This window comes from Protopterus annectens, chromosome 3.part0 (genome assembly GCF_019279795.1).
Source record: "Protopterus annectens isolate FY-2018-M chromosome 3.part0, PAN1.0, whole genome shotgun sequence".
In the NCBI taxonomy this organism is placed as follows: domain Eukaryota; kingdom Metazoa; phylum Chordata; order Ceratodontiformes; family Protopteridae; genus Protopterus; species Protopterus annectens.
The window spans coordinates 10,612,141-10,637,028 of NC_056731.1; the positions used below are offsets into that span (position 1 = coordinate 10,612,141).

The following is a 24,888-nucleotide window of genomic DNA, read 5'->3' on the forward strand; positions in this document are numbered from 1 at the left end:
CAGGAACGACGACTGAGAAATTTAAGTGTTAACTTACCACAGCAAACCAGATGAAGTAGTTTGGCTGCTCAAAAATATTTATGTGATAATGAATGAGAAGTTATGTACCTACCACAATGTTCCATGTTAGTTGTCTTCTTCTCGCCTTCTTTCTTGCTGGATGGGTTCGGAGCCGAATCTCGGCTCCGACTCAGCCTATTACTAAAGCTCAAGAGCTATTTTACCGGCTCGAGGCTATCCTATGTCCCATAATGCTAGGCGTCATATACCCAGATCTCGTTTGATAGCTAACACTATGGACATACATGTCCCACCACAACAGAGAATATATATATATATATATATATATATATATATATATATATATATATATATATATATACATATCTCTTATAAGAGTTACCAAGAGAAGTAAGAGAGCTAACTGAGGAGATAACTCTAGTGACGAAAAATCTCACAAGATACTTTCAGTCTTTCCAGGCTAGGGGGATGGAGGGTGGGACGCAAGAAAGAAGGCGAGAAGAAGACAACTAACATGGAACGTTATGGTAAGTACATAACTTCTCAATGTTCAGTTGTCAATCTCGCCTTCATTCTTGCTGGAAGGGACAGCTTCCCTAGCACCTGGGTCCTGGGTGGCTCAATGGAACAGAACTCTTGAGTAGAGTGGAACCAAAATCAGCCTGGCTTCTGGAGGCCATGTCCAGCTTGTAATGAGAAATGAAGGTATGAGGAGAGGCCCATGTGGCCGCTGCACAAATGGAATCCACTGGCAATCTTGCCTGAAAGGCTACTGAAGAAGCTAATGCTCTGGTTGAATGAGTTCTGGGCTTAGAAGGGAGCTCTTTATGCCTCAATTGGTAAATCTACATGATAACAGAGGTCAACCACCTGGACAAGGTTACTTTGGAAACAGGCAGGCCTTGCTTCCCTTCCGCGTAAGAGAGGAAGAGCTGGTCTGATTTCCTCGTCTGCTTAGTTCTATCCAGGTAGAAGCGTAATTGACGGTGAACATCCAAACAATGTAACTTTCGTTCAGCCCTATTGGTATAATTTGGGAAGAAGACAGGCAGATCGATGGTCTGATTCAGATTTTTTTCAGAGAGTACTTTGGGTAAAAAGGATGGATTAGTCCTAAGTGACACTCTATCTTTGTGAAAAACAAGGTAAGGAGGGTGAACACAAAGGGCTTGAAGTTCCGATACCCTTCTTGCTGAAGTGATAGCTACTAAGAAGAGAGTTTTCCATGAGAGCAGCTTTAACGAACAGGAAGCCGCCGGCTCAAAAGCAGGGAGAATTAAAGATGACAGCACCAAATTTAGGTCCCACGGAGGGGGAGGATCTTTTACCGGAGGCCTAAGTAAGAAGGTTCCTTTTAGAAAGGCTTTGCAGAGCTTGTGGGACATAATGCTAGTCTCTGACAAGCCAACGTGGAAATTTGCAATAGCTGCCAGCTGAACTCTGATGGTGGCTGAAGAAGAACCCATTTGAAAAAGTTCTGCCAAAAACTGAAACTGTTTGGACAGGAGCTGTAAAAGGGTCCACTTGTTTTTCCCCTGCCCAAACAGAGAAACCCTTCCATTTGCTAGCATAAGTCTTTCTGGTAGTAGACTTGTGAGAAGCAAGAATGATGTCACAAACTGAATGAGAGATTACGGGAAGCCTGGCTAGGGTTGGAAGTGGAGCAACCAAGCTGTGAGGTTGAGAGATTGAAGGGATTGATGCAGCCCACCCGATTGATGGGTCAGAAGATCTGGCACTGGGTCCAGATGCCAGGGCTGTTCCAGTAGATGACGTTGCAGGAACGGAAGCCAAATTTGTCAAGGCCAGTAAGGGGCAATAAGGATCATTCTGGATCTCAAAGCAGTTGCTTTCTGGATTAACTGAGTAATTAAGGGAAAAGGGGGAAAAGCGTACAGAAGACCCCGGGGCCAATCGTGGACTAGAGCGTCTCTAGGGGGAAGACCTGGGAGAGGGAAGAGGGTGAAGAAGTCTTGGCACTTGCTGTTTTGAGGGGTTGCGAAAAGGTCGCAACAAGGCTGACCTCACCTTCTGAAAATTCTTTCTGCTATTACCTGGTTGAGAGACCACTCGTGGGGCATGAGAATGGCTCTACTCAGCCTGTCCGCTAGGACGTTGGACTTCCTGGGGATATGCGTTGCTACCAGAAACCGTTGAGAAGAGATCGCCCACTGCCAAAGTCTGAGTGCTTCTCGACATAGGGGGTAGGATCTGGTTTCGCCCTGCTTGTTGATGTACCACACTACAGACATATTGCCTGTCTGAATTGCAATAGTCCCGGTGGGTAGAGAGTCCTAAAGGGCCCGCAACACTAAAAGTACTGCTCTCATTTCCAAGACATTGATGGGCAGGTGGCATTCGAAGGGTTGCCATGTGCCCTTGACTGTCCTGCCCTGAAAGTGCCCCTCCCCCCCCGATCAGGGAGGCATCCGTTGTCACAGTAGCAACAGGAGGTGGAAGGACCAAAGGTCTGCCCTGAAGTACCTGAGGGGAGACCATCCACCAAGAAAGGTGCCTTTTGCATGACTGAGTGATTAGAATGCTGTGCGACATTGGAAGCTGTTGAAAGGACCACTGGGAAAATAGCATCCACTGCAGGATCCGCATGTGAAGGCGAGCTAGGGGGAGTAATGTGATTGCTGCTGCCATGAGGCCTAGGGTTTTTAGTACGAATCTGGCCTGGACTCTGCTCTCCTGTAGTAGGATCTGAACATGATTGTGAACGTCTGAAACTCTTTGTACAGGCAGTTTTGCTGACAGCTCCACAGTGTTTAAAATGGCGCCTATGAAGGTAATAGACTGACAAGGCGACAAGGCAGACTTTTCGAAGTTTATAGAGATACCTAGCTCGTTGCAAGTTTGGACAGCATAATCTTTGGACTGGAGTAGTTGACGCCTGGTGGTGGCAGTAAGGAGCCAGTCATCTAAATATGGAAACACCTGGAATCCTTGTAGTCTCAGGTGAGCCGCAACCACTGCCATGCATTTGGTAAACACCCTGGGGGCTGTGGTGAGGCCAAAGGGCAGGGCTCTGAATTGGTAGTGACTGGCTCCCAGCCGGAAGCGGAGAAACTTTCTGGAGCGCCTGTTCATTTTGATATGGTAGTACGCATCCTGCAGGTCTATAGAGCACATCCAATTGTCCTGACCCAGAAAGGGTAGGATGGACTGTAGCGTGACCATCCAGAACTTCGTTCTTTGAACAGACTTGTTCAGCCTGCTGAGATCCAAAATAGGTCTCCAGTCCCCTGTCTTTTTTGGTACAAAAAAGAACTTGGAGTAGATTCCGGATCCTTGCTGGTCTGCTGGGACTGGCTGGATAGCTTTTTTTCTTAGAAGCTTTGAAATTTCTAGTGCTGTTTGATCCCTCAGACCGGGTGGAACATCTGGAAGGGGCCCTTTTGGCTGTTGTGGGGTGTGAATAAAGGGAATTCTGTAACCCTCGGATATGATCGACCGTACCCATTTGTCTTCTGGGTACAGTGATAGTCTTCCCCCGACTGCCTCCGAAGGTGGACAGTCGGGCAACTCCTCAGGGGTGTTGGAAGGGTTTGTCAGAGAAAGATTCTCTGCTACCCTGATTCTGCAGACCACCCCCCGCCCCCTGAGCGGCATCTATTATTGTTCCCTCCTCTGCCTCTGGAGGGAAGCTCACCACGTGCGTCAGGCAGTACTCCCTGAGGTTTGCGGAACCTCATTTTGCCACTCTTCTAACCCTTAGGGTATGGTCTAGAAGGAGTGGAAAAACGGACTCCCACGGCAGAGAGAGTCTTGCCTTCCAGCTCGCACCTGGTCAATGTATCCTTCACTTGAGGTCCAAACAAGGCAGAACCATCAAAGGGGGTGCTAGTGAAGGATGCCTTGAAGGGGTCAGCAAAGTTATAAAGCTGCATCCATGCATGTCTCCTTAGAGCAATGCCCGTGCCTGCAGCCCTACTCGCCCCATTGGTTGCATAGGAAATGAGCTGCATGGAGGAGTTGACAATCGAGTTCAGGGTTGCCAGCTGGGAGTTGATCTTTTCCTGAGACCCCGCAGCTGATGGGTCCTGTAAGGTATCACCCAGTTCTTTGAGAAGGTCTCTTTGAAGATGGGTGAAATGGCACAAATAATTCAGCGACCTCATGGCAAAGGTCACTGAAGAAAACATCCGCTTACCACACCTGTCCATAGTCCTAGATTCCTTATTAGGAGGATGGACAGGTACTGAAGGGTCAGCCAACTCCTTCTTAGTGGCCGCCGCCACCACCGTGGCATCAACAGGGACGCCCTTAGTTAGAAACTGCCTGTCAGAAGGGGCTGTAATAAATTTTGTAGGCCTCCGGGGAGTTGGTTCCATAGTATCCGGAGCCGTCCATGCCTTTCAAGCCACCACATCCATGAGTGGGTCGAAAGGCGGAAACACCCAGGAGGTGGAAGGGCGAGAACCAAACGCATCTAGGTACACTGACTCGTCCTCGGAAGGGTTGGGGGTAGACCAGTTCCCCCTCTGCTTGAGAATCTCCAGGATGTCAGAAAAGGAGACATCCTCAGAGGGGGACCTTGGGGACCCTTCCGACTCATTCAGGTCAATGTCTGATGTGACTGACTCAGGGGAGTCCACATGCTTCCTCTTGCATGTTCTCTTTCGAGGGGGCTCCCCTGCAAGATCCGAGGAGGCCTCGGAAGAGGAGGATACGCCCAATGAGGCTACCTGGAGCGTTGGTTCTCCACATTTGGGGTCGGGAGGGTAGGCAGAGGCCGAAGCAGGCACCATAGAGAGAGGGGCCGACGGTGTCGACCATGGCGCCGGTACAGGAGCCAGCGTGCTCCTTATGACCTCAAAGGTGCCCCTATCAGGCAGGGAAGAGGGACCCAACTCCGAAGAGATAAGGGCTCCCCCCGGCACAGAGAAGGACGGCTCAGAGGCCGATGTCAGGGCCGAATTCACCTGCGCCGAGGCTCCAAGAGAGAGAACAGGGTCAGACAAGGGTCCGATGTCACTCGCCCCCTCGGAGCCGACGAGGGAGTGTCGGCGCCCAGATCCCTCCCAAGGACGGAACCAAGGAAGGGATCGGAGCCGACAAGAGTAGTATCGGTTCCGACGCCCCAACGGTGCTAACCCCGACGACCTCTGGCTCCGAGCTCAAAGGAAGAGTCGGAGGAGGAATTGGAGCAGGCGTTGGGGTAGCCACTGTCTGATGAGAAAGGCTATGCAACATCTGGGCCAGCGCCTGCGACTTTAAGAGCCTACTGACTACCCTCTCGAGGTTGTGATCCGACAGCCTGGAAGACCAAAAGGAATGAGACCTATGGCTCCGCTCCGATAGTAAAGAGGACTTCGGAGCCGAAAGCACCGACTCCAAAGGAAGGAGATCGGGAACGTTTTCGGCTTGAAGACGGCTCCGACACTAAAGTCGGAGCCGACTGTGGCCTAGATGCATCGGTTCCAGCCAGAACCGAAAAGATAGAAGGAGGTCCGCTCGGCGCCGGCTCCGGACATGGAGCCGACGGTTTGGCGGGCTTAGAAGGTCTACCGGACGGAGGCTTCATCGGAGAACCTTCAGGCTTCAGCAAGCCCCTAAGGATGAGCTTGTTTCTGCGTTCCTGCAGGACTCTTGGACTGAAGGCATGGCAGACAGAACAAGAGTCCTGCAGGTGCAGAGGGCCCAAACAATATACATAAGAAGTGTGACCGTCTGTCAGAGACATCTTCTGACAGCACGAGTCACACTTCTTAAATCCTGAGACCTTGGTATCCTTGGACATGATACCACAGGACCAGGACAGAAAGTCTATTCAAGCGCACACAGTGCAAACACACTCAAAAACTCTTGAAAAGACCCACACAACAACTACTTTAACATCTTTGCTACAGGGAAGGGAACAATATTCCACACACACACTCAAAGGAAACCCCCAACTACCAACTAAAGAAAAGGACCGAAGGCCTATCCACCTTAAGGGTGGAAAGAGAGAAAAAACTACTAGGAAAAGGAGGGGAAAACTAGCCGGTACACTACTAACACTACTAGGACAAAAACTACTAAGAGAAAATTTACAAAAACTAACTGCAAATATAAAAAATTTTTAATACGACCCGGAGCTGGTGAAAAACGCAACCTCGTAGCTGAAGCGGCAAACGAGATCTGGGTATATGACACCTAGCATTATGGGACATAAGATAGCCTTGAGCCGGTAAAAATAACTCTCGAGCTTTAGTAATAGGCCGAGTCGGAGCCGAGGTTCGGCTCCAAACCCATCCAGCAAGAATGAAGGCGAGATTGACAACTTAACATTATAAATCATTTTTGAGCACATCAAGACCTCAGAATACAAAACAGGGAAGATGACCTAAATGGAAGCATAAGTACAGATTCTAAGCAATGACTAAAAGCCACAGTGTACTTTTTTTCAGGTGGAGGCTCCACTGAGTTCCAAGATTTATCTGGTGGAAGAGATATGCTCTCCATTTTTAGGGGTAGAAGATCTATGCCTCCTTGACTTTAAACATGTTTCCTCAAGTTTACAGTGATAAAGTCAGGAAAGACCGCAGAAGTATCAAGTACTAGGTTACCACGCAGCAGTGCCAGGTAACACTAGGAACTTTGGTGGATGCCAAAAGGCACTGAAGCAAGAAGTATACCAATGTAACAATAACAAATTCCAGCACAGAAATGTGCATGGGTCAGTTTTTATGTAATTGTGTAATGCACACTGGAAGCCCAATTAGAGTACACAGTACAAAAATGGAGCAACTGGAATGCCTGAGGTCAGCAGGTTGAGAGTCCAGGGGACCCCAAATAAAAATAAATAATTTTGACAAAATGGTAAATTTCAGCTCTTGACATTACTACCAATCTGGCAAGCAATGCAGGCCACCAAATCAAAAGATGAACCCAAAAAGTACAGTTTTGTACCTACCATAAATGTAGATGTCCGACAGATATGCAACTGCAGTCCTTACATATGGGTTGTCCTGCCTCAGGCAGCCCTTGGTCAGCCGGATTCCAAAGTCTGGGTCCGGCGTCGGCTGATGTCGCATCCTCCCTGACGTCAGAGCGGCTGGGGTATAAAAGCATCAGCCGAAGCCATCTTCCTCAGTGTTTCTTGCCCCAGATGCCAGGTGCCCTCCAAGGAAGGCTAAATTAAGAACTGGATAAAAAAATTCCAGACATACACAATAGCAATAAACAGATACACCATAACAGATATCCCCAGCTAAATATAAAAGGAGGGAAGTGGACCCAATACACAGAGGGGTAGGAGGGAGAGAAAACCTGACTGCAGTTGCATATCTATCGGACATCTACATTTATGGTAGGTACAAAACTGTACTATGTCCTTCAAAGAATGCAACTGCAGTCCTTACATATGGGTTGAATACCATAGCCAAGCTGGGGGTGGTAGGCTCTAAGATAAGGATGGTGTAGCTAAAATGCCCTGCAGGACTGCCGAAGCAAAGCCTGCTCGGGATCTGGAATATAAAGGCAGGTTGTAGTGTTTGGAAAATGTATGCACGGAGCTCCATGTAGCAGCTTCTAGAATGTCCTTTGTAGCCACCCCTCTTAGGAAAGCTGTGGAGGTGGCTGTAGCTCTGGTGAAGTGTGGCCTGATATTGGCTGGCACACCCTTTCCATGGAAAGAATAGCAGAATCTGATGCAATGTCCAATCCACTTTGAAATTGTTTGTTTGGAAATTGCCTTTCCTTGCACTCCAGGGGCGTAAGCTACAAATAGTTGGTCAGACTTTCTGTTGGCCTTTGTTCTGTCCAAGTAGTAGTGTAGTTGCCTTTATTTTGAGGATTGGGGAAGAAGGTGGGCAGGTGAATTGCTTGATTTTGAGACACCCTGGATATCACTTTTGGCATAAATGAAGGATTGGTTCTTAAAGAAACCCTGTCCTGATGAAAAATTAGAAAAGGAGGTACTGCCATGAGGGCCTGTATCTCCGAAACTCTTCTTGCTGAGGTAATTGCCAACAGGAAAACTGTTTACCAGGAAAGAAATTTCAATTCTGAAGATGCTGCTGGTTCAAAAGGAGGAAGAGTTAATTTTTCCAACACGAAGTTGAGGTCCCATGCAGGCACTGGTGGTTTTCTGGGAGGTTTGATATTCTTTATCCCTCTTAGAAATTGTCTTAGCAATGGATGTGAAAACACAGGTGGATCAATGTTGTATGCTGCCGAAATTGCTGAAGCGTGTATTTTAATGGAGGAATAGGAAAGTCCATTATGCAGCATTTCTGCCAAGTATTCCAGTATCTGTGGGATGCTCATTACTGATGCATCCTGTCCCTTGTTGGTATTCCAGATGTTGAATCTCTTCCATTTGGCTGAATAAGTCTTTCTGGTGGAAGGTCTGCGTGCTTCCAATAATATCTGTTGAACTTCCTTGGAGAGAGAGATATGGGTAGAAATCATGGAAACCTCCAGGCTGTCAGCTGCAGAGTTTGCAGGTTGGGATGAACCGTCCTGTAATTGTGCTGAGTCAAGAGTAGAGGCCATTGAGGCAGGGGCCACGGGTTGGTGCAAGTTATGCTTCTTAGTAATGGATACCAGTGCTGTCTTGGCCAATCTGGAGCTATTAAGATGCCTTTCAGATGCTCTGCTTTGATCTTCAGTAACACCTCGGTCATTAATGGTAGAGGTGGGAATGCATAGATTGTTAGAGAGTTCCAGCTGAATGAGAGAGCATCTATTCTCCAGGCTTGTGGATGGTGTGTCCTCGAGCAGAACTTTTTCAGATGATGATTGAGGTGGGAGGCAAAGAGATCTATGTCCGGCCTCCCCCATGCATGAGTTATTTGAGCAAAAATGTCTGGATGCAACATCCATTCGTATGGTCCAGGATGTTTCTGCTTAGACTGTCCGCCAGAACATTGTCCCTGCCCGGAACAAACTGGGATTGCAGCTGTATGTTCAGTTTCAGGGACTTTTCCCAAAGGGTCATTGTTAGTCTGCAAAGGGGGTAAGAATGAGTACCTCCCTGCTTGTTTATGTACCACATAACAGTGGTGTTGTCTGTCTTTATTAGCAGATGGCCCTGTTGAAGATATTTTCCGAAGGCCTCGATTGCATGAATTACTGCTAACATCTCTTTTTGATTGATGTGTAGATGTACTTCCTGGGGGGTCCATTGCCCTTGAATGCATCTGCCCTCCATGTGCACCCCCCATCCATGGTCTGAGGCGTCTGTTGTAATGGTTTGGCTTGTTTGAGGTTTGTTGAAAGGCATACCTTGGTTTGACTGGCTTGCTTGGGCCCACCACAAAAATTCCCTTTGTAGGCATGGGATGAGTGGGATAATTGCTTCTAAGTTGTGGCTGTGCTGAGACCATAAACTTTTTAGATACCATTGCAGCTTTCTCATGTGTAGTCTTGCCAGTGGAATCAGTAGAATGCAAGATGCCATGAAACCCAGGGCCTGCAGGATTTTCCTTGCAGTCATCTGGGTGAGCTTTGCTAGGCTTTTGAAGTAATGAGGTAATTGTTCTTGCTTCTCTTCTGTGAGGTAAGCCATTTGTGATTCTGTGTCTAGTTTGGCTCCTAGAAAAATTATTTGTTGGGATGGTAGTAGTCTTGATTTTTGTAAATTGACTGTGTATCCCAAAGCCTGTAGTAAGTAAATGACATAATTCAAGTTTTTTGCCAAGGCTTGCTTGCTGTTCGCTTGTATAAGGCAGTCGTCCAGGTAAGGGTATATTTGTATCCCCTGGAGTCTGCAGTGTGCAATTACTGATGCCAGGCATTTTGTGAATACTCTGGGCGCAGTAGATAAGCCAAAAGGCAATGCTGAGAATTGATAATGCTCTGACCCTGCAAGAAATCTGAGGTATCTTCTGCAACTGTGTCTGACTGGGACATGCAGGTATGCCTCCTTGAGGTCCAGAGTAACCAGCCAAGACCCTTTGCCCAGCATGGGAAGGAGTTGCTGTAGCGTCAGCATTTTGAATTTTGGTACAATGAGAAAAGTGTTTAGAGCGGACAAGTCCAGTATAGGTCTCCATTGCTTTTCTTTTCTTGGAACAAGGAACAGTCTTGAGTAAAATCCCTGGCCTTGTTCCTGAGGAGGAACCTTTTCTATTGCTTTGATTTTTATCAGCTTTGAAACTTGTTCGAATGCCTCTGCCCTTTGATTTTGTGGCAGGTTTGGCATGCCTCGTCTTGTTGGTAAAGTATGGAAGTGGAACCTGTAGCCTTGGTCTATTATGTCCAGAATCCATTTGTTCTTTGTTAAAATGTGCCAATTTTTTGAAAAATAAGGATAATTTTCCGCCTAAAGGTGCTTCTCTTTGAGCCTTGGTCGGCGGTGTCAAAGTCAAGTCATTGAGATTGTCCCTGTGGAGCAGGGGATGTCCCTGCGCCACCTCTCTGATTAGTCGGTTGCCATTGGCGTCCTCTGTAGGAGCCTCTGTATTGACCTCTTCCTCGGGCACACCTGTTTTTTCCCCTTTGAAACTTGTCAGTGTCTGGAAAAGACCAATTCTTAGAAGGCCAACTCCTGCTGAACCTTGGTGGCTGAACCTGGAGGAAATCCTTGACTGTTTGCACTGATTTAGCCTTTTCCTCAATTGATTTTAACACATCCTGAGCATTAGCACCAAATAGCTTGTGTTTTTCCAGAGGTGCATCTAGAAGCTTTACTTTAACATGATTTGGCAATGCCTGTTCTTTCAACCATGCATGTCTACGTATGACTGCCCCTGTCATAGCTGCCCTACATGAAGCTTCCAATGCATAATAACCACACTGAAGGAAATGATTGCTAACCTGCTGAGTGTTATGGACCAAATCCTGCAAGGCCTTTCTATCTAAAGGCTCAGGAGAGGCTAACTTTTTCTGCAAATCATCCATCAAGAAATCCTGATACTGAAACATATGAAAAAGACCCAGCGGTCTGTTGTTATGGACTCCCATGCCGCTAGGTGCTCCGAAAATCATCCCCCGACTGCCTCCAGAGTGGAGCAGTTGGGCAACCCTTCAGGGCTGCTGCGCGGGCAGTTCAGAGAAGGGTTCTCTGGACCCGAAGTTCCTGGGAGCCCCTCTGCCCCTGGGGCGGCGTCCTCCCTGTCCTCCTCTGCCACGGAAGGACTGGTTGTCCGGAGCGGGCTGGGATTGCTGCGACTTCCGGAACCACATCTTCTTCTGGCCCTTTTGGTTCCTAGAATAGGGCCTCTGGGGCACAGAGAAGCGGATTCCGACGGCACACAGCGTCTTCCCGTCCTTTTCGCTCTGGGTCAAGGTATTGCGAACAGATTTGCCAAAGAGGGCAGAACCATCGAAGGCGTCGCAAATGGCCTTGAAGGGCTCCGTGAAATCGCAATGACGGAGCCAGGCCTGACGTCTAGTAACTAGGCCTGCCCCTGCGGCTCTAGCGGCACCTTCCGTAGCGTGGGACAGTAGCCGCATAGAGGTATTAGTGACGGACCTAAGAGTGGCCATGCGGGTGGAATGCAATGCTTTGTCCTCCTCCGACATGGACTCTGGGGGGGATGCAGCGTATTCTTTAATAAGATCGCGCTGCATCCTATCACATGTGCCAGATAGTTCAGTGCTCTTACTGAAAAGGTCGCTGAACTAAACATCCGCTTCCCCAAGCGGTCCATCATCTGAGACTCCTTGCTCGGGGGATGGACTGAGGGACTCTCCTGAGCAAGTTCCCTCTTGGTGGCAGCCGCCGTCAACATGTCATCTACCGGAGGCCCCTTACTCCAATGGGCACAGTCAGCGGGGACTGAGAATACGGTCGGCCTTTTGGGATTGGCTCCACGGTGTCCGGTTCCTTCCACACCCTGGTGGTAATGAGGTCCACCAGGGGTCGGCAGGAGGACACCCGAGGTAGACGGGCCCGCTTCAAATGCCTCCAAGAACACGGACTCGTCCGAGGAAGACTTGGGGCAGACCACCCCCTTATGCGGAGCATTTCCATGATGTCTCCAAATGAGACATCCTCAGGGGGTGATCTTGGGGAGCCTTCCCCTTCCTCCAAGTCCGTGTCTTCTGTGAGAGACTCGGGGGAGTCCATGTGCCTCCTTTTGCACGTATGTTTGCAGGGGGCATCCTCCGGGGGGGCTGTCAGAGGACTCCTCGCAAACAGTGACCTGTTCCAAAGGAACAACTTGGGGCATAGGAGCGGGCTGTCCCAAGGGCTGGATGGTGGAAGCCTGACCCAGTGCAGATGGAGCGCGGGACGGAGCCGAAGCAAGTGCCGGGGGTCCGGAGACCCTCAACAGGGCCCTCTACACTACATCAAACACTGAAGGGGAGCCGACCTCGACCAAAGGATCCGACAATCGGCTCCCCCTCGGATCCGAGGAGTGGATCGGAGCCGGCGCCGAAGCGCTTGGATCCGAGGGGACAGTGCGCTCCGACACAGACGGCGCCGAAGGAGCACTGATCCCCGGATCCGAAGCTCGGATCCAGGCTCCGAGAGGTTGGATCCGAAGCACTCGAGGGCAGGGTCGGATCCGAAGTACCGAGTACTGTCGGCGCCGACCCACCCCCGGCTCCGAAGCTGCTCGGCTCCAACTGCTCTGAACCCGGGTAGCGGGTCGGAGAAGGAGCAATAGGTTTAAAGAAAGGGGTCGAGCTCCCCCCCCCAGAGGGGGGGGAGGCAAGAGCACTCCCATCTGCATCTGGGCCTGGATGAACCTTCTCATCATCCGGTCCAGATCAGCGTCTGATAAGCTATAGATCGATCTCGACGAGGCTACCGAGGTAGGCCTTGAGTGCCTCCTGGATAGCCTCGACGGAGATCAGGTTTCCTCCTCCTCAGGTCCCGGTGAAAAGCACACGGGTGACCGGAGCCGAGGAGGGGGAGAACCAGCAGACAAGGAGGCGGAGGAGAAGCCGCTTGGCAGGCGGGCCGAACGGAGGTCTCGCCCGCCGCTTATGGTGCTTCTCCCTCCGGTCCTTCTTTCTAGCTTCCCTCTCCTCTGAACCACTACAGGGAGGTTGAGTCCCAGGAGGAGGAGGGAGCAGTTGAGGTAACCGTGACACGGTTCCCCGAAGGAGCGGAGGTCGGAGCCGAGTCCGGGGGCAAAAGTCCCGCCAGGACCAGCTTAGACCTCCACTCCTTCAATGCCCTGGGGTTGAACCCTGCACAAATGGAACATCCAGAAGTGAGGTGTTCAACCCCAGCATCGACCGAGTGTGGCCATCAGCAGGGGAAAGCTTATGGCCACACTCGGAGCACTTCGAAAAAACAGCCTTAGGTTGATCTGACATCCTAAGAGCTTAGAATTTACTTAAACTAAAAGTAAAAAAGCAAAAGTAAATTAAACACACAACAGGCCCAAACACACACTACGCTACCAGCGAGGGGAGGGAAACTAAGTAAAAATTATTAAATTAACTAAACAAGTTTAAATATCCAAAAGGGAGCCTAAACTTTCACACAAACTTTCAAAAACAATTAAACTTTAACACTGAAAACACTTTAAATAACCACTTAGCTGAAGAGCTCGAGAACACCAATCTGGTCACCAGCGCGGCAAACTAGATCTGAGGTCATGTAGGGAGAGCAGGGCATTATGGGTGAGGGGAGGAGCTGAGAGCTCGGATCCATAGCTGGTAAACCATGCCGGTTCGGATCCGATATCGGATCCATAACCCACAGGTTGCAGACAAATGAATCTCCTACTTCAGATTCTGAGGTATCTTCTGCAACTGTGTCTGATTGGGACATGCAGGTATGCCTCCTTGAGGTCCAGAGTAACCAGCCAAGACCCTTTGCCCAGCATGGGAAGGAGTTGCTGTAGCGTCAGCATTTTGAATTTTGGTACAATGAGAAAAGTGTTTAGAGCGGACAAGTCCAGTATAGGTCTCCATTGCTTTTCTTTTCTTGGAACAAGGAACAGTCTTGAGTAAAATCCCTGGCCTTGTTCCTGAGGAGGAACCTTTTCTATTGCTTTGATTTTTTCAGCTTTGAAACTTGTTCGAATGCCTCTGCCCTTTGATTTTGTGGCAGGTTTGGCATGCCTTGTCTTGTTGGTAAAGTATGGAAGTGGAACCTGTAGCCTTGGTCTATTATGTCCAGAATCCATTTGTCCTTTGTTAAAATGTGCCAATTTTTTGAAAATAAGGATAATTTTCCGCCTAAAGGTGCTTCTCTTTGAGCCTTGGTCGGCGGTGTCAAAGTCAAGTCATTGAGATTGTCCCTGCGCCACCTCTCTGATTAGTCGGTTGCCATTGGCGTCCTCTGTAGGAGCCTCTGTATTGACCTCTTCCTCGGGCACGCCTGTTTTTTCCCCTTTGAAACTTGTCAGTGTCTGGAAAAGACCAATTCTTAGAAGGCCAATTCCTGCTGAGCCTTGGTGGCTGAACCTGGAGGAAATCCTTGATTGTTTGCACTGATTTAGCCTTTTCCTCAATTGATTTTAACACATCCTGAGCATTAGCACCAAATAGCTTGTGTTTTTCCAGAGGTGCATCTAGAAGCTTTACTTTAACATGATTTGGCAATGCCTGTTCTTTCAACCATGCATGTCTACGTATGACTGCCCCTGTCATAGCTGCCCTACATGAAGCTTCCAATGCATAATAACCACACTGAAGGAAATGATTGCTAACCTGCTGAGTGTTATGGACCAAATCCTGCAAGGCTTTTCTATCTAAAGGCTCAGGAGAGGCTAACTTTTTCTGCAAATCATCCATCAAGAAATCCTGATACTGAAACATATGAAAAAGGCAATTAAGGGCTCTCATTGCAAGTGTGGTTGAGGTATAAACTTTTTTGCCCCACCACTCCAGAGACCTAGCTTCTCTGTCTGAGGGCAAAGGATTTTTGGCCGTGGATGTGGCCACCCCTTTGGGCCCCTGGGAAATTGTTTCTAGATCAACAGAATGGGCCTTAAAGAAATGTTTGTGAGTTTCAGGAACACTGTAGTATCTGTCCGGCTTGACCGGAGCAGGGGGGAGAGAATCAGGAGAAGCACTCGAATCCGAGTACACATCATCCAGTACATCTAACACTGGAGGGATAGCTAAAGGCCTGTGTTGGGGAAGCTTGAGGAAGGTATGAAGTCGTTTCCTGGAGTCGGAGAATTCCTGACCCTGCCACTGAAAATGCTCTTTCATGGAGTGGGGAATTTCCCCAAAAGAAATATCATCAGGAGGAGAGGCAGAAGGAATAGATTCCTCCGCATCAGAATCCTCGTAGGCCTGGAAGGACTCTTCCTGGGTATCTGAGTGATCAGAGTCACCAGAGGCTTCATCTGAAGAAAGAGTGTCTGTATGCTCAACCCTGGGCCTTTTGTCAGAAGGTGGCTGAGAACCTCTGTCAGGATGGGCCTGGGAGCCTTTGATTAAGGAAATTAAATCTGCAGCTAAAGTCATGATTTGTTTATCAGTAGTGGGCTGAGGCAAAGCTTTAGGAGGGTGAGACTTAGCCTGGCTGGCAGCCTTAGCACGTGTGTAGGCCTTGATAGACATAGACATAGGGGGCCTAGCTGCCCCACGTGCTGGGGCCACTTTGTCCACTGGTATGGTTTCAGGCAAATCTTGGGCTTCAGTTTCTGGAGGAAAATCAACAACCGGCACAGGCTCCGGGGCCAGAGTGATCGGTAAAGCGGTGTCGTCGGTGCGGAGCGGCGTAAAAACCGCAGAAGTGACCGATGCACTCGCGGTAGTTTTTGGCGTGGTGTCGGTGGAAGTCGCGGGCCGAAAATGTCGGTCCCGGTCTTTCCGTTTTTTGGTAATATGTGGTGTTGGTTGTTCCGACGGCATGGTATAAGAGTATTTATCGCCAAAAAAGTCTTCAGCGAACTCTGCCCGGCGCCTGAGTGTGCGCTTATTGAAGCAAGCACAGGCCGAGACGTCATGGTCTGGGCCAAGGCAGGGGAGGCAGTAAGAATGGAAGTCCTTATGAGGTATTTGTTTACCACAAGACAAACAGTTATTGACTTTTTCAGTTTTTTCTGACATCGGCTGAGGCAAGAAAAGGTTCCCCAACGGGGTACTTAGCTTTTTGATGACTTCGGATACGTAAAACACAGGAGCTGACCGACCGGCACTTGCGAACTGCTTCTGCTTCGGGCACCACGCAGCAAGAAAGACTGAGGAAGATGGCGTCGGCTGATGCTTTTATACCCCAGCCGCTCTGACGTCGGGGAGGATGCGACATCAGCCGACGCCGGACCCAGACTTTGGAATCCGGCCGACCGAGGGCTGCCTGAGGCAGGACAACCCATATGTAAGGACTGCAGTTGCATTCTTGAAGGACATCATAACAAATACTTCTTCCCAGTACTCTAGTGACTGCAGGTATGCAATCATTTTTTTTAGGTGAGGTGGTAAAATAATACAAAACGAACATGTTTAATACAATGACTAATGTACTTAACAGGAAGAAATGACGTGGTTGTGAGGTGGCAACCTTGTTACACTCCTGCATCCAGAGGCAAGACTGTGAACTGGCAGTAGTTTCCATTAGTCCTGGTACGTAGACAAAAAGGGTTTGCTATGAAGTGGTTGGCAAGATGTATTTCAGTGCTATGTGCAATGTCTACCAACATACAAGAATAAAGTGGTACAGAGGAAACTTTTACAGAAAGGATAGTGGAAGTACTGGAAGAGTCTTCTCAAAAGAGATAAGGTAAAAAAAAATTCCAGAATGCTTCAGCAAACACAGTTGTTTTTCTTTCGGCTTTTCCTGGTTAGGGGTCGCCACAGTGGAACTCCAATCCGCTAATGATTGGCAGGCGATTTTTATGGTGCCGAGGTGCCAGCCCGACGCCCAACCTTCAACGAAGGCACGCTCATTCACGCATGTCTTTCGAATGACACTCGACCGCAGGGAAGACATGCAGACTCCACACAGAAGGCGCTCCAGCTGAGAATCGAACGGGAGAACCTCTTGTTGGGAGGCGACAATGCTACCGCTGCACCACCGCAGCTATCCTTCAGCAAACATAGTACCAGTTGTAAATAATGACATGTAGATGATTAACCAGGATCTTCTGCTTATCCGATAGCTTACGTTACTATGTAGCAATTACTTGCTGAAGTCCATGAAAAGCAACAAGGTAGACATCAAGAAAAAAATTTGGTAAATTACTTATATATTTTTAATCCTGCATTTTCAGAAAGAAAGCATTTTTTGATACAACTGCAACAATAACCTGCAGGCCTACCATAGTATTCCTTCCCCACTGTATCGTCAAGCCTCTGCAGGCACAACAGTGCTGCATACACCCTTAAGGAGATGGATGCATACAGATTACAATGGGTGTGTCTCAGAACACCTGAACATTCTCTGACCTACTTTAAGAGAGTAGACATTTTTAAACCTTCAATATTCACTGAGGAGAACCCCAAATAGCAATTTTAAAACTAAAAATGTTTATCATCATCTAGAACACATTTAATAAGGCAAAATATATTTATCTGGTTCAATCTACATTTCAAGCTGAACAGCATCCCACAAGGTCACAACAATAAATAACATCCCAGAATTCGGTGTGATTTTTATTACATAGATAATAACAGCCATGAATAACAAAACAAGCAACAAATATTAACAAATCAGTAATGCTCACAATTTTCTGCCACCTATTTTATCACTTTATCTGAAACTAAATGATGTTCACGCACTGTATCTTATTTCAGCCAAAACGAAACGGGTGGCAGTCTAAAAAAGGACAGAAGCAATTTTATTACCACTTCCACAGGAACTCTCCAACTGCCTTGACTTAAGAATTCTGGGATGGAAAACAGTGTTACTTTATAGGATGCTAGGGGAATTAAAGGTTCAGAAGAAATGCATTACATTTTTAATATTCAGATTGCAAACATATATGTATATATCATATCAAATCATCTCACACAAAAAGAAAATAAACTGACATGACTGTTTGCCATTTAGGGTAATCCCACAATGACTTACAGAACTTTTAAAATGCCCACTACTTAATAATGAATAAGAACACAGTAAAACTTCATAAACCAAATAATATATACAGATTCAAGAAATGGAACATTCTTTTTATTCGGTCAGTTTCATATGGGAACAAAGAAAACAAAGGTACTTGTCTGGAAAGCCAGAGTTATCAACAATTGTGTTTAGTCAAGTTAAGAGTAAGCATAATTAAATAATGCAAAGCACTAATAGTATGTTAGAAAATTAAAGTCAGATTTGAAAATGTGCATGCCTATTTATCGCAGACATATTAGACATCCACGGTAAAATGCATTCTTTAGTATATTCTTCATTACTCAGACTAAGCAGCTAGATGGTGGGAGAGCACTAATACAAGGTGAACATTCTATCAGCCTCAGCTACAAATTTTGGATACCACGGGTCAAATGATAAATAGCATGTCTTACCTTGGCTTTTAGCCACTTTTGATGGCAAAGGAAAAAAAGAAAAAAGGAGAAATTAATAGCAGGTCAAATACAAAGTGAACAAGACTCAAGTCATTAAAACTTTTTCCTCTAACACTTTCTTTTTAAGCTGATTATAGTTCACGCTTCTATCACCATAACTGGTTTACAACAATCTAAAACATGCACACTCTGTAATCAACCAAGCAATTAAAATAACTGCACTAGGCGGATTGAAAATTTTAAAAGGCGTGCCAAAAAAATAAGTGACGCTTGTACACTGTACAATGTTAGCCAAGTCAGCTCCTTTGCATGATTGCTTGGGAAAAACCTGTTTGACTGGTAGGTTTAAAATACTTCATTAAGAAATCAAAATTAAAAGCACATTGCCCTTTCACAGACCATATTGTCTCGTTAAATCTACAATCATGTGCCTTGAATCACTCCCCAACCACAAAAAAGTTTATCAGAAACATTTACATTTCTGCAAAGCAGTTTACCATCCACTGCCCTCCTTGTTAATTTTTAAGTATGCCTCCTTGTAACCCTCTTCCTTGCCCTTTTTCTAGGTCAACCCACTTTCTGATATGGACCTTTACAATGGGCTAACTCTCAAAACACAGACACACAGGATTAGGTTAATGAATGAAACTCCATCACTGCTTTCCTCTAGATATGGGGATAAGTAACAGCTATGGCAAAAATTACCTTTCTCCTCTGCTGAAACAAGTGTTGTTAACCTATGAATGCTTCTTAAAGCCTCTAATAAATGCTATGTACATAACTATGACACACAACTGCATGCACAGACACAAAAACCTTTACTGCACTGATGATGAGTTTCAAGCCACTAACCGGACAGTCACAACTCAAATGTTGGCCTTATTATTTATGTTCTGCACTCTGATCCTAAACATACCTTTGATCAGATTAATAGTCCCCTTCTCCTAACATGTCACTTTTATTCAGGTTTCTCTGAAGACAATCAACTGGCCTTCCAGTTACCCTTCAAATATTCAAGGGCACTTGGATCATGCCTTTTTCATTTTACTTTGCCTATTCACAGGTGCTCCCCAACCCAAGAATGTGCCATTGGGACTGCCCTATCCTACCTTTTTATCAACCACATAGCCACTGACCTACCTGACTTACAGCTTGTACTGTATGTAGATGGCCTTCCTCCTTTCTCAAAGGTTGAAAAGACTGTCCGATATTAGTCAAAATGAAATACAGTGCACTTCAATAAGCTGTATACCTTGATTATGAGAGCAGCAAGCTCCTAGTCAACTTTTCTAAACAAATACAGAGCTATGTAGCATCACTAACACCTGCCTGCACTGTCCAACTCAAAACTCTTTGGGACATCGACATTTTGTCTACCTCCTACAAATATCCAACAGCCATTCAAAACTCGACAATTAACTTCCATTCGCATGCTGCTGGCATGGTTGAGAAAGTGCTTTCTCAGCTAAAATATACATACAAAAATCGGACTTTAAAAAAAACACCTTTATTAATTCATCACATTTTCATATATACCATGAGCATATACATGTACATTATTAGAAAAAAGACTGTAATAAGTTTCCACAGTTGTCATGCAGTGTATGTGTATTTTCTTTTTAAAAATTTTCATTCACTCCAACGTAAGTTGCTCAGTTCCTGCCTTCCCTTTAACCTTGCTCCTTGTCCTAAACATTGTCCCAACATCTGCGTATAAACCGATCTCATAAATACTATTTATTTTTATGAACCTTTTCCCTTTTCTAATGATCCTACCTCCAGTTCTTTTACCTCCTTGACAATATTCAATAATTCAGCTGCAGTTAGTTTAGACAGTGATTTCCATTTTCTAGCAATTGCTTTTTTGTCAGCAAGTAACATTAAACTTGTGAAAGCTTTACTATGCTTAGGCAAGTCAAATTGTGTATCAAAGCTCAAAATAATCAGTTCCTTAGTTAACATAATTTGTTCCCCTAACATTTGTTTAGAGTACTCCATAGACAATTTTAAAACTCTTCCAACTCTTTAGATTCCCAAAGCATGTTTCCAATTACATATCTCATACTCTGCACATGTCCAGCATTTACTATCTCAAGAAAACACTCTCTGGTCTACTTCAAGTGTAAAAATATCTATGCAAACACTTCCATGCAAAAATCCTAAACCTTCTGGACCTTTGCTGCCTACGTTTGAGCCTTACCGATTTTTTTTCATTTCTCATTTGTAAATTGACTTCCATTCTCTTTTGCCAATCTTTTCTAACCTACTCAGATTGCTTTTTACAGTAACTATGCGACATTTTATATGCCCTACCAGTTATTCCTTTATTTAAACAGTAGTTTCTGTTCCGGACTCAACTAAAACCTCTACAAGAGATGGTGTTTTACCTAGCACTCCCATTTCCCTTTATTTATGCCTATTCTCTATTTACAATCCCTGACAGGGAAGGCAGTCTCTAATCTGCAGTCCAAACTTCTGCCTTACCTCATCCCACCCTTACCTTTCCCTCTTAAATGATTTGTTCCCAATACCTTGGTTGCTTTGCTAAGTTACTCCAGCAAATTCTAGCCCCCTCTTGCTGTTTTCTATACCCTACTGCCAGACATACCTACTGGCAAAATCCCCTTTTTCCATTCCTGCACTGGATTAGTTGATAATGTCTTCTGCTACTTTATACATTGAATATTCTGTAGTGTTGTTGTTTTCTTACAGACTTGGATCTAAAATTCTAGTCTCTCGTTATCTCCTAAATGTTCACCTTTTCATCAAAGTCCTTTTCCACTTAGAGTTATACCCTTCTACTCGACATACGAATGCAGCTGTGTCACATCTACCATAATTGCAAATGTTTGGGTAGATTTGCAAAAAATTTGCAGTGCTGCAGTACTTGGGTCTTCTTGCAATGCATAGGCCTGCAACCAGGCAGATTTCCAGAAACTTTTCATCATCCCTAGCAGGTGTCCAATGGCCAATGTCTGGAAATCAGAGTATAAGAGGGAAGTCTATCATCACCATATTCAGGACTGTTCAAGAAGTGAACAGCAGTTTGATGCCCAAGGACAACACAATCCTTCCAGATGCCAAAAGGACTTTTTTGTATACAATTAGGTGAAGATATCAACTGTGTATTAAAAGTAAACGTAGCAGATGATGGTGAATAAGAACTACATGCCTGAAATGTTCTTCTAGCTCCCTCTCCCTGTAAAGGGGGGGGGGGGGCAGGAAAGAGCAGCAGATACAGAAGTAGGTGTGTAGGAATGTGTACTGCAACACTGATCTACTCAAACATTTACAACTATGGCAAGTGTGACAACTGTGATTACATTCTTCTTAGTCATGTTGCAGTACTTATCTTTGGGAGAACTCTCAAAGCTATTGACTGGAGGACAGGCTGTCTGTGGAGTCTTGGGAAATCAGGTTTTGTAGGATGGCAGTAGCAAACCCTGCCCTGGCCCTGGAGGCAATGGCTAAATGCTAATGTTTAGTAAAGGTGTGGATGGATGTCTTTGTGACAGCTTCCAGAACAGCCTGTGTAGAGACAACTTTAAGAAAGGCAGTGGTGGCTGCACTGTGTCTGGTGGAGTGGGCCCTGACATGGACTGATACTGGCTTCTCACGATGGGCACGACAGAAGGTAATGCAGTTGACTATCCACTTAAAGATACTCTGTTCTGAGACTGGTCTGCCTTCCTTTCCTTTTGCAAATGACACAAGTAGTTGGTTTGCTCTGTTAGGGAATTTTGTCCTGTCCAAGTAGTACCTGATCGATAACTGCACATCCAGGGAATGCAAGATTTGCTCTGCTTTATTTTGTGGGTTATGGAAGAACACTGGTAAATGAATAGCTTGATTCAATGAGAGATCAGAACCTACTCTGGGCATAAAAGAGGGTTTAGTTCCAAGGGATACTCTGTCCCTACAGAACATAGTGAAGGGTTCTTTCCACATCAGGGCTTGTAGTTCTGAGACTTGCTTGGCTGAAGTGATGGCTATGAGCAGGGCAGTATTCTAAGTGAGCATCATTAGGGGAGCAGAAGCTGCTGGCTCATGAGACGATAATGCAATTTTTTCCTAAGACAGTTTAAATTCCAGGTAGGGATGGAGTTTCTCCTGGGGGAGGGGGTCTAAGATGCATGACCCCTTTACGGAAAGGTTTCGGGTGGGAGTGAGAATAGATGGAGGAGCAGGTAAAGCAAGCAGAGACAGCTGAAGCATGTATCTTAATACTGGAATAAAAAAAAAAGTCCCTGGTGAAATTCTGACAGGTATTCTAACACTAGATTTACATCTACCAGTGAAAGGTTAAAGTCCTTGCATCAAAGAAAAAACCTTTTCCATTTGAATAAGTAAAATTTTCTAGTATTCACTTTTCCTGCCACTTTGAAGACTGTTAGCACTTCTCTAGAGTATGCTGCAGAATTTGAAGTCAGAAACCAGTCCTTCAAGCTGTTAATTTGAAGGTGCACATTTGAGGACGAATGACTCCTTTATCTTAGTGAGAAGGTTTATCACCTGTGGGAGGATGTAATATCTCCCCACACTAAGGATCAAGAGGAGGGAGAACCAATGTTGCCTTAGCCAGAAGGGGACTACGAGTATCATGCTCAGACTGTCTGACTTGGCCTTGATAAGTACCCTTGGGAACAAGGGAAATGGTCAGAAGGCATAAAAAGAATCCTATCCATTAGAAGACTTCTGCCCTCCATGTCTCTGTCTGTTGGGTTCTTGAACAAAACCTTAGCAGTTGTCTGTTCTGGTGAGAAGCACAAAGGTCTATACTGGAGTGCCCCCATAAATATGTGAGGTCCAAGAAGGTTTCCCTTTTTTAGCATTCAATCACTGAGGTCCAGAATTTCCCTGCTTAAAGAATCTGCTAAGGTGTTGTTCTGACTAGAAAAAGAACTGAAACAAATGAACAACTTTGGATCACATTAATATGTAGCAACATAAGGTGAGTTCTGGAAATATAAAGATACAGATTTAAATGCAGACACGAGTCATGGAGCCTTTACGTATTAGTATATAAGGCAGCTGTATAAGCGATGTTTCTCAGTATTCATACAAATAGGAGAAGTTGCTTAGGGTAACTTTATAAGTAAGGATTGCTGAAGAGCCATTTTAGGTGAAGAAGTAAGTTTAGTCAACATGTCAGGAATAAGTGAAAAAAGGAGGAAAACAAACACACAGTCAGGCACTGTGTGTTGTTTTTGCACTTTTTGTATGTTTGAACGGCGCTGCTGGCAACATCAATATAGAAGGGAAAATTTACTTCTGTTGTTTTTTGTTTTTACTATTTTTCATTTCTTACTTTCATGTTTTACTTGTTTACAAAGTCAAATACTATTGAAGTACAAAATGTGCTGTGTCTTTTATTCTTGGGGGGTTGGCCTTTTTAAATCCCGTTACAGGGAACTAAGCATTTTAATTGAAATGTGATTTTATTTTAAAAAGTGGAAATTTGTTGATTCTTGTTGTTTGTCTGAAGAAGTCCTGCTAGGAGCACGACGAAAAGCGGAAATTAAAATTGAAGGCTTTACCTTTTAAAACTTTTACGTTTTGCTTGGTCCATTGAAGGTGGATATCCATACCATTTGGATTGTTTTAATAGAAGTGGTGCAGTGAGGGCGTGTTCATGTGTCTCAGTTCTTTTTCTAGTTTGTTTTTTGTGTTTGGATTTCTTATCAAGGTGTTGTTCTGACCCAGGACATAGGATGTTATTACTGCCAATTGCAATTGTTCTGCCAACAGCCAAATCTTTATTACTAGACTGCAGAGGTGGTAGGAATGAGTTCCTCCTTCCTTCTTTATATACCACATAGCTGTGGTATTGTCTACCCAAATTTCTAGAGCTCCTGGATATAGGTTGCTTTGAAAAGCTTTCATCACTACTGCCAGCAATTCCTGTTTTTTCTGAATATTTCTTTGCCCTGGAGTCCAGACACCTTGCACCTTCATGGGTGAAGTGCACTCCCCAGGCTACTTCTGAATTGTCTGTGGTTATCTTGTTTGTTACTGGTAGAGAGAAATTTGTGCCTGGATTCATCTTGATGGTGTCTTTCCACCAAAGAAGTTCTCTTTTCAAGACATCTGAGTTTCCAGAGGTTGAGAGTAGCAGCAGTATCTCTTGTGTTCTTTTGCTATAGACACATGAAAACAGGCATCCTTCAAATCTATTGTAACCATATAAACTCCTACAAAAATTATGGGCGCAGTTTTTGAAAAGTCATCATTTTGTATTTGGGAATGTCTAGGAACTTGATTAACTTTGAGATGTCTAAAATTGGCCTCCAATTTCCTTCCTTTCTTGGCACTACAAAAACCCTGGAGTAGAACTCTGTTGCCTCTTCTCTAGCAGGGACTAGCTGAATACATTCCTGTTACAAGAGTCCTTGCAATATGTGTGTATGTGTGTGTGTGTGTGTGTGTGTGTGTGTGTGTGTGTGTGTGTGTGTGTGTGTGGGGGTTACTGCTCTTTTGAAGGTTCTGGTATTCCTAAAAAGGGAGGCCTTTCTCTGAAATAAATGAGAAACTTTTCTATGATGTTTAGCACCCACAGTTTCCAAT

General features: G+C 45.6%; 1 protein-coding gene across 1 annotated transcript in view; it reads right to left on the reverse strand.

The window, feature by feature from the left end:
- Positions 1-24,888, reverse strand: part of ABI1 (abl interactor 1) — a gene marked incomplete at its 3' end in the record, with an annotated part of 1,176,232 nt that overhangs the window by 367,638 nt on the left and 783,706 nt on the right. The window contains 1 exon segment of the mRNA XM_044064550.1: positions 18,325-18,339. Coding sequence (XP_043920485.1) covers positions 18,325-18,339 — 15 coding nt within the window.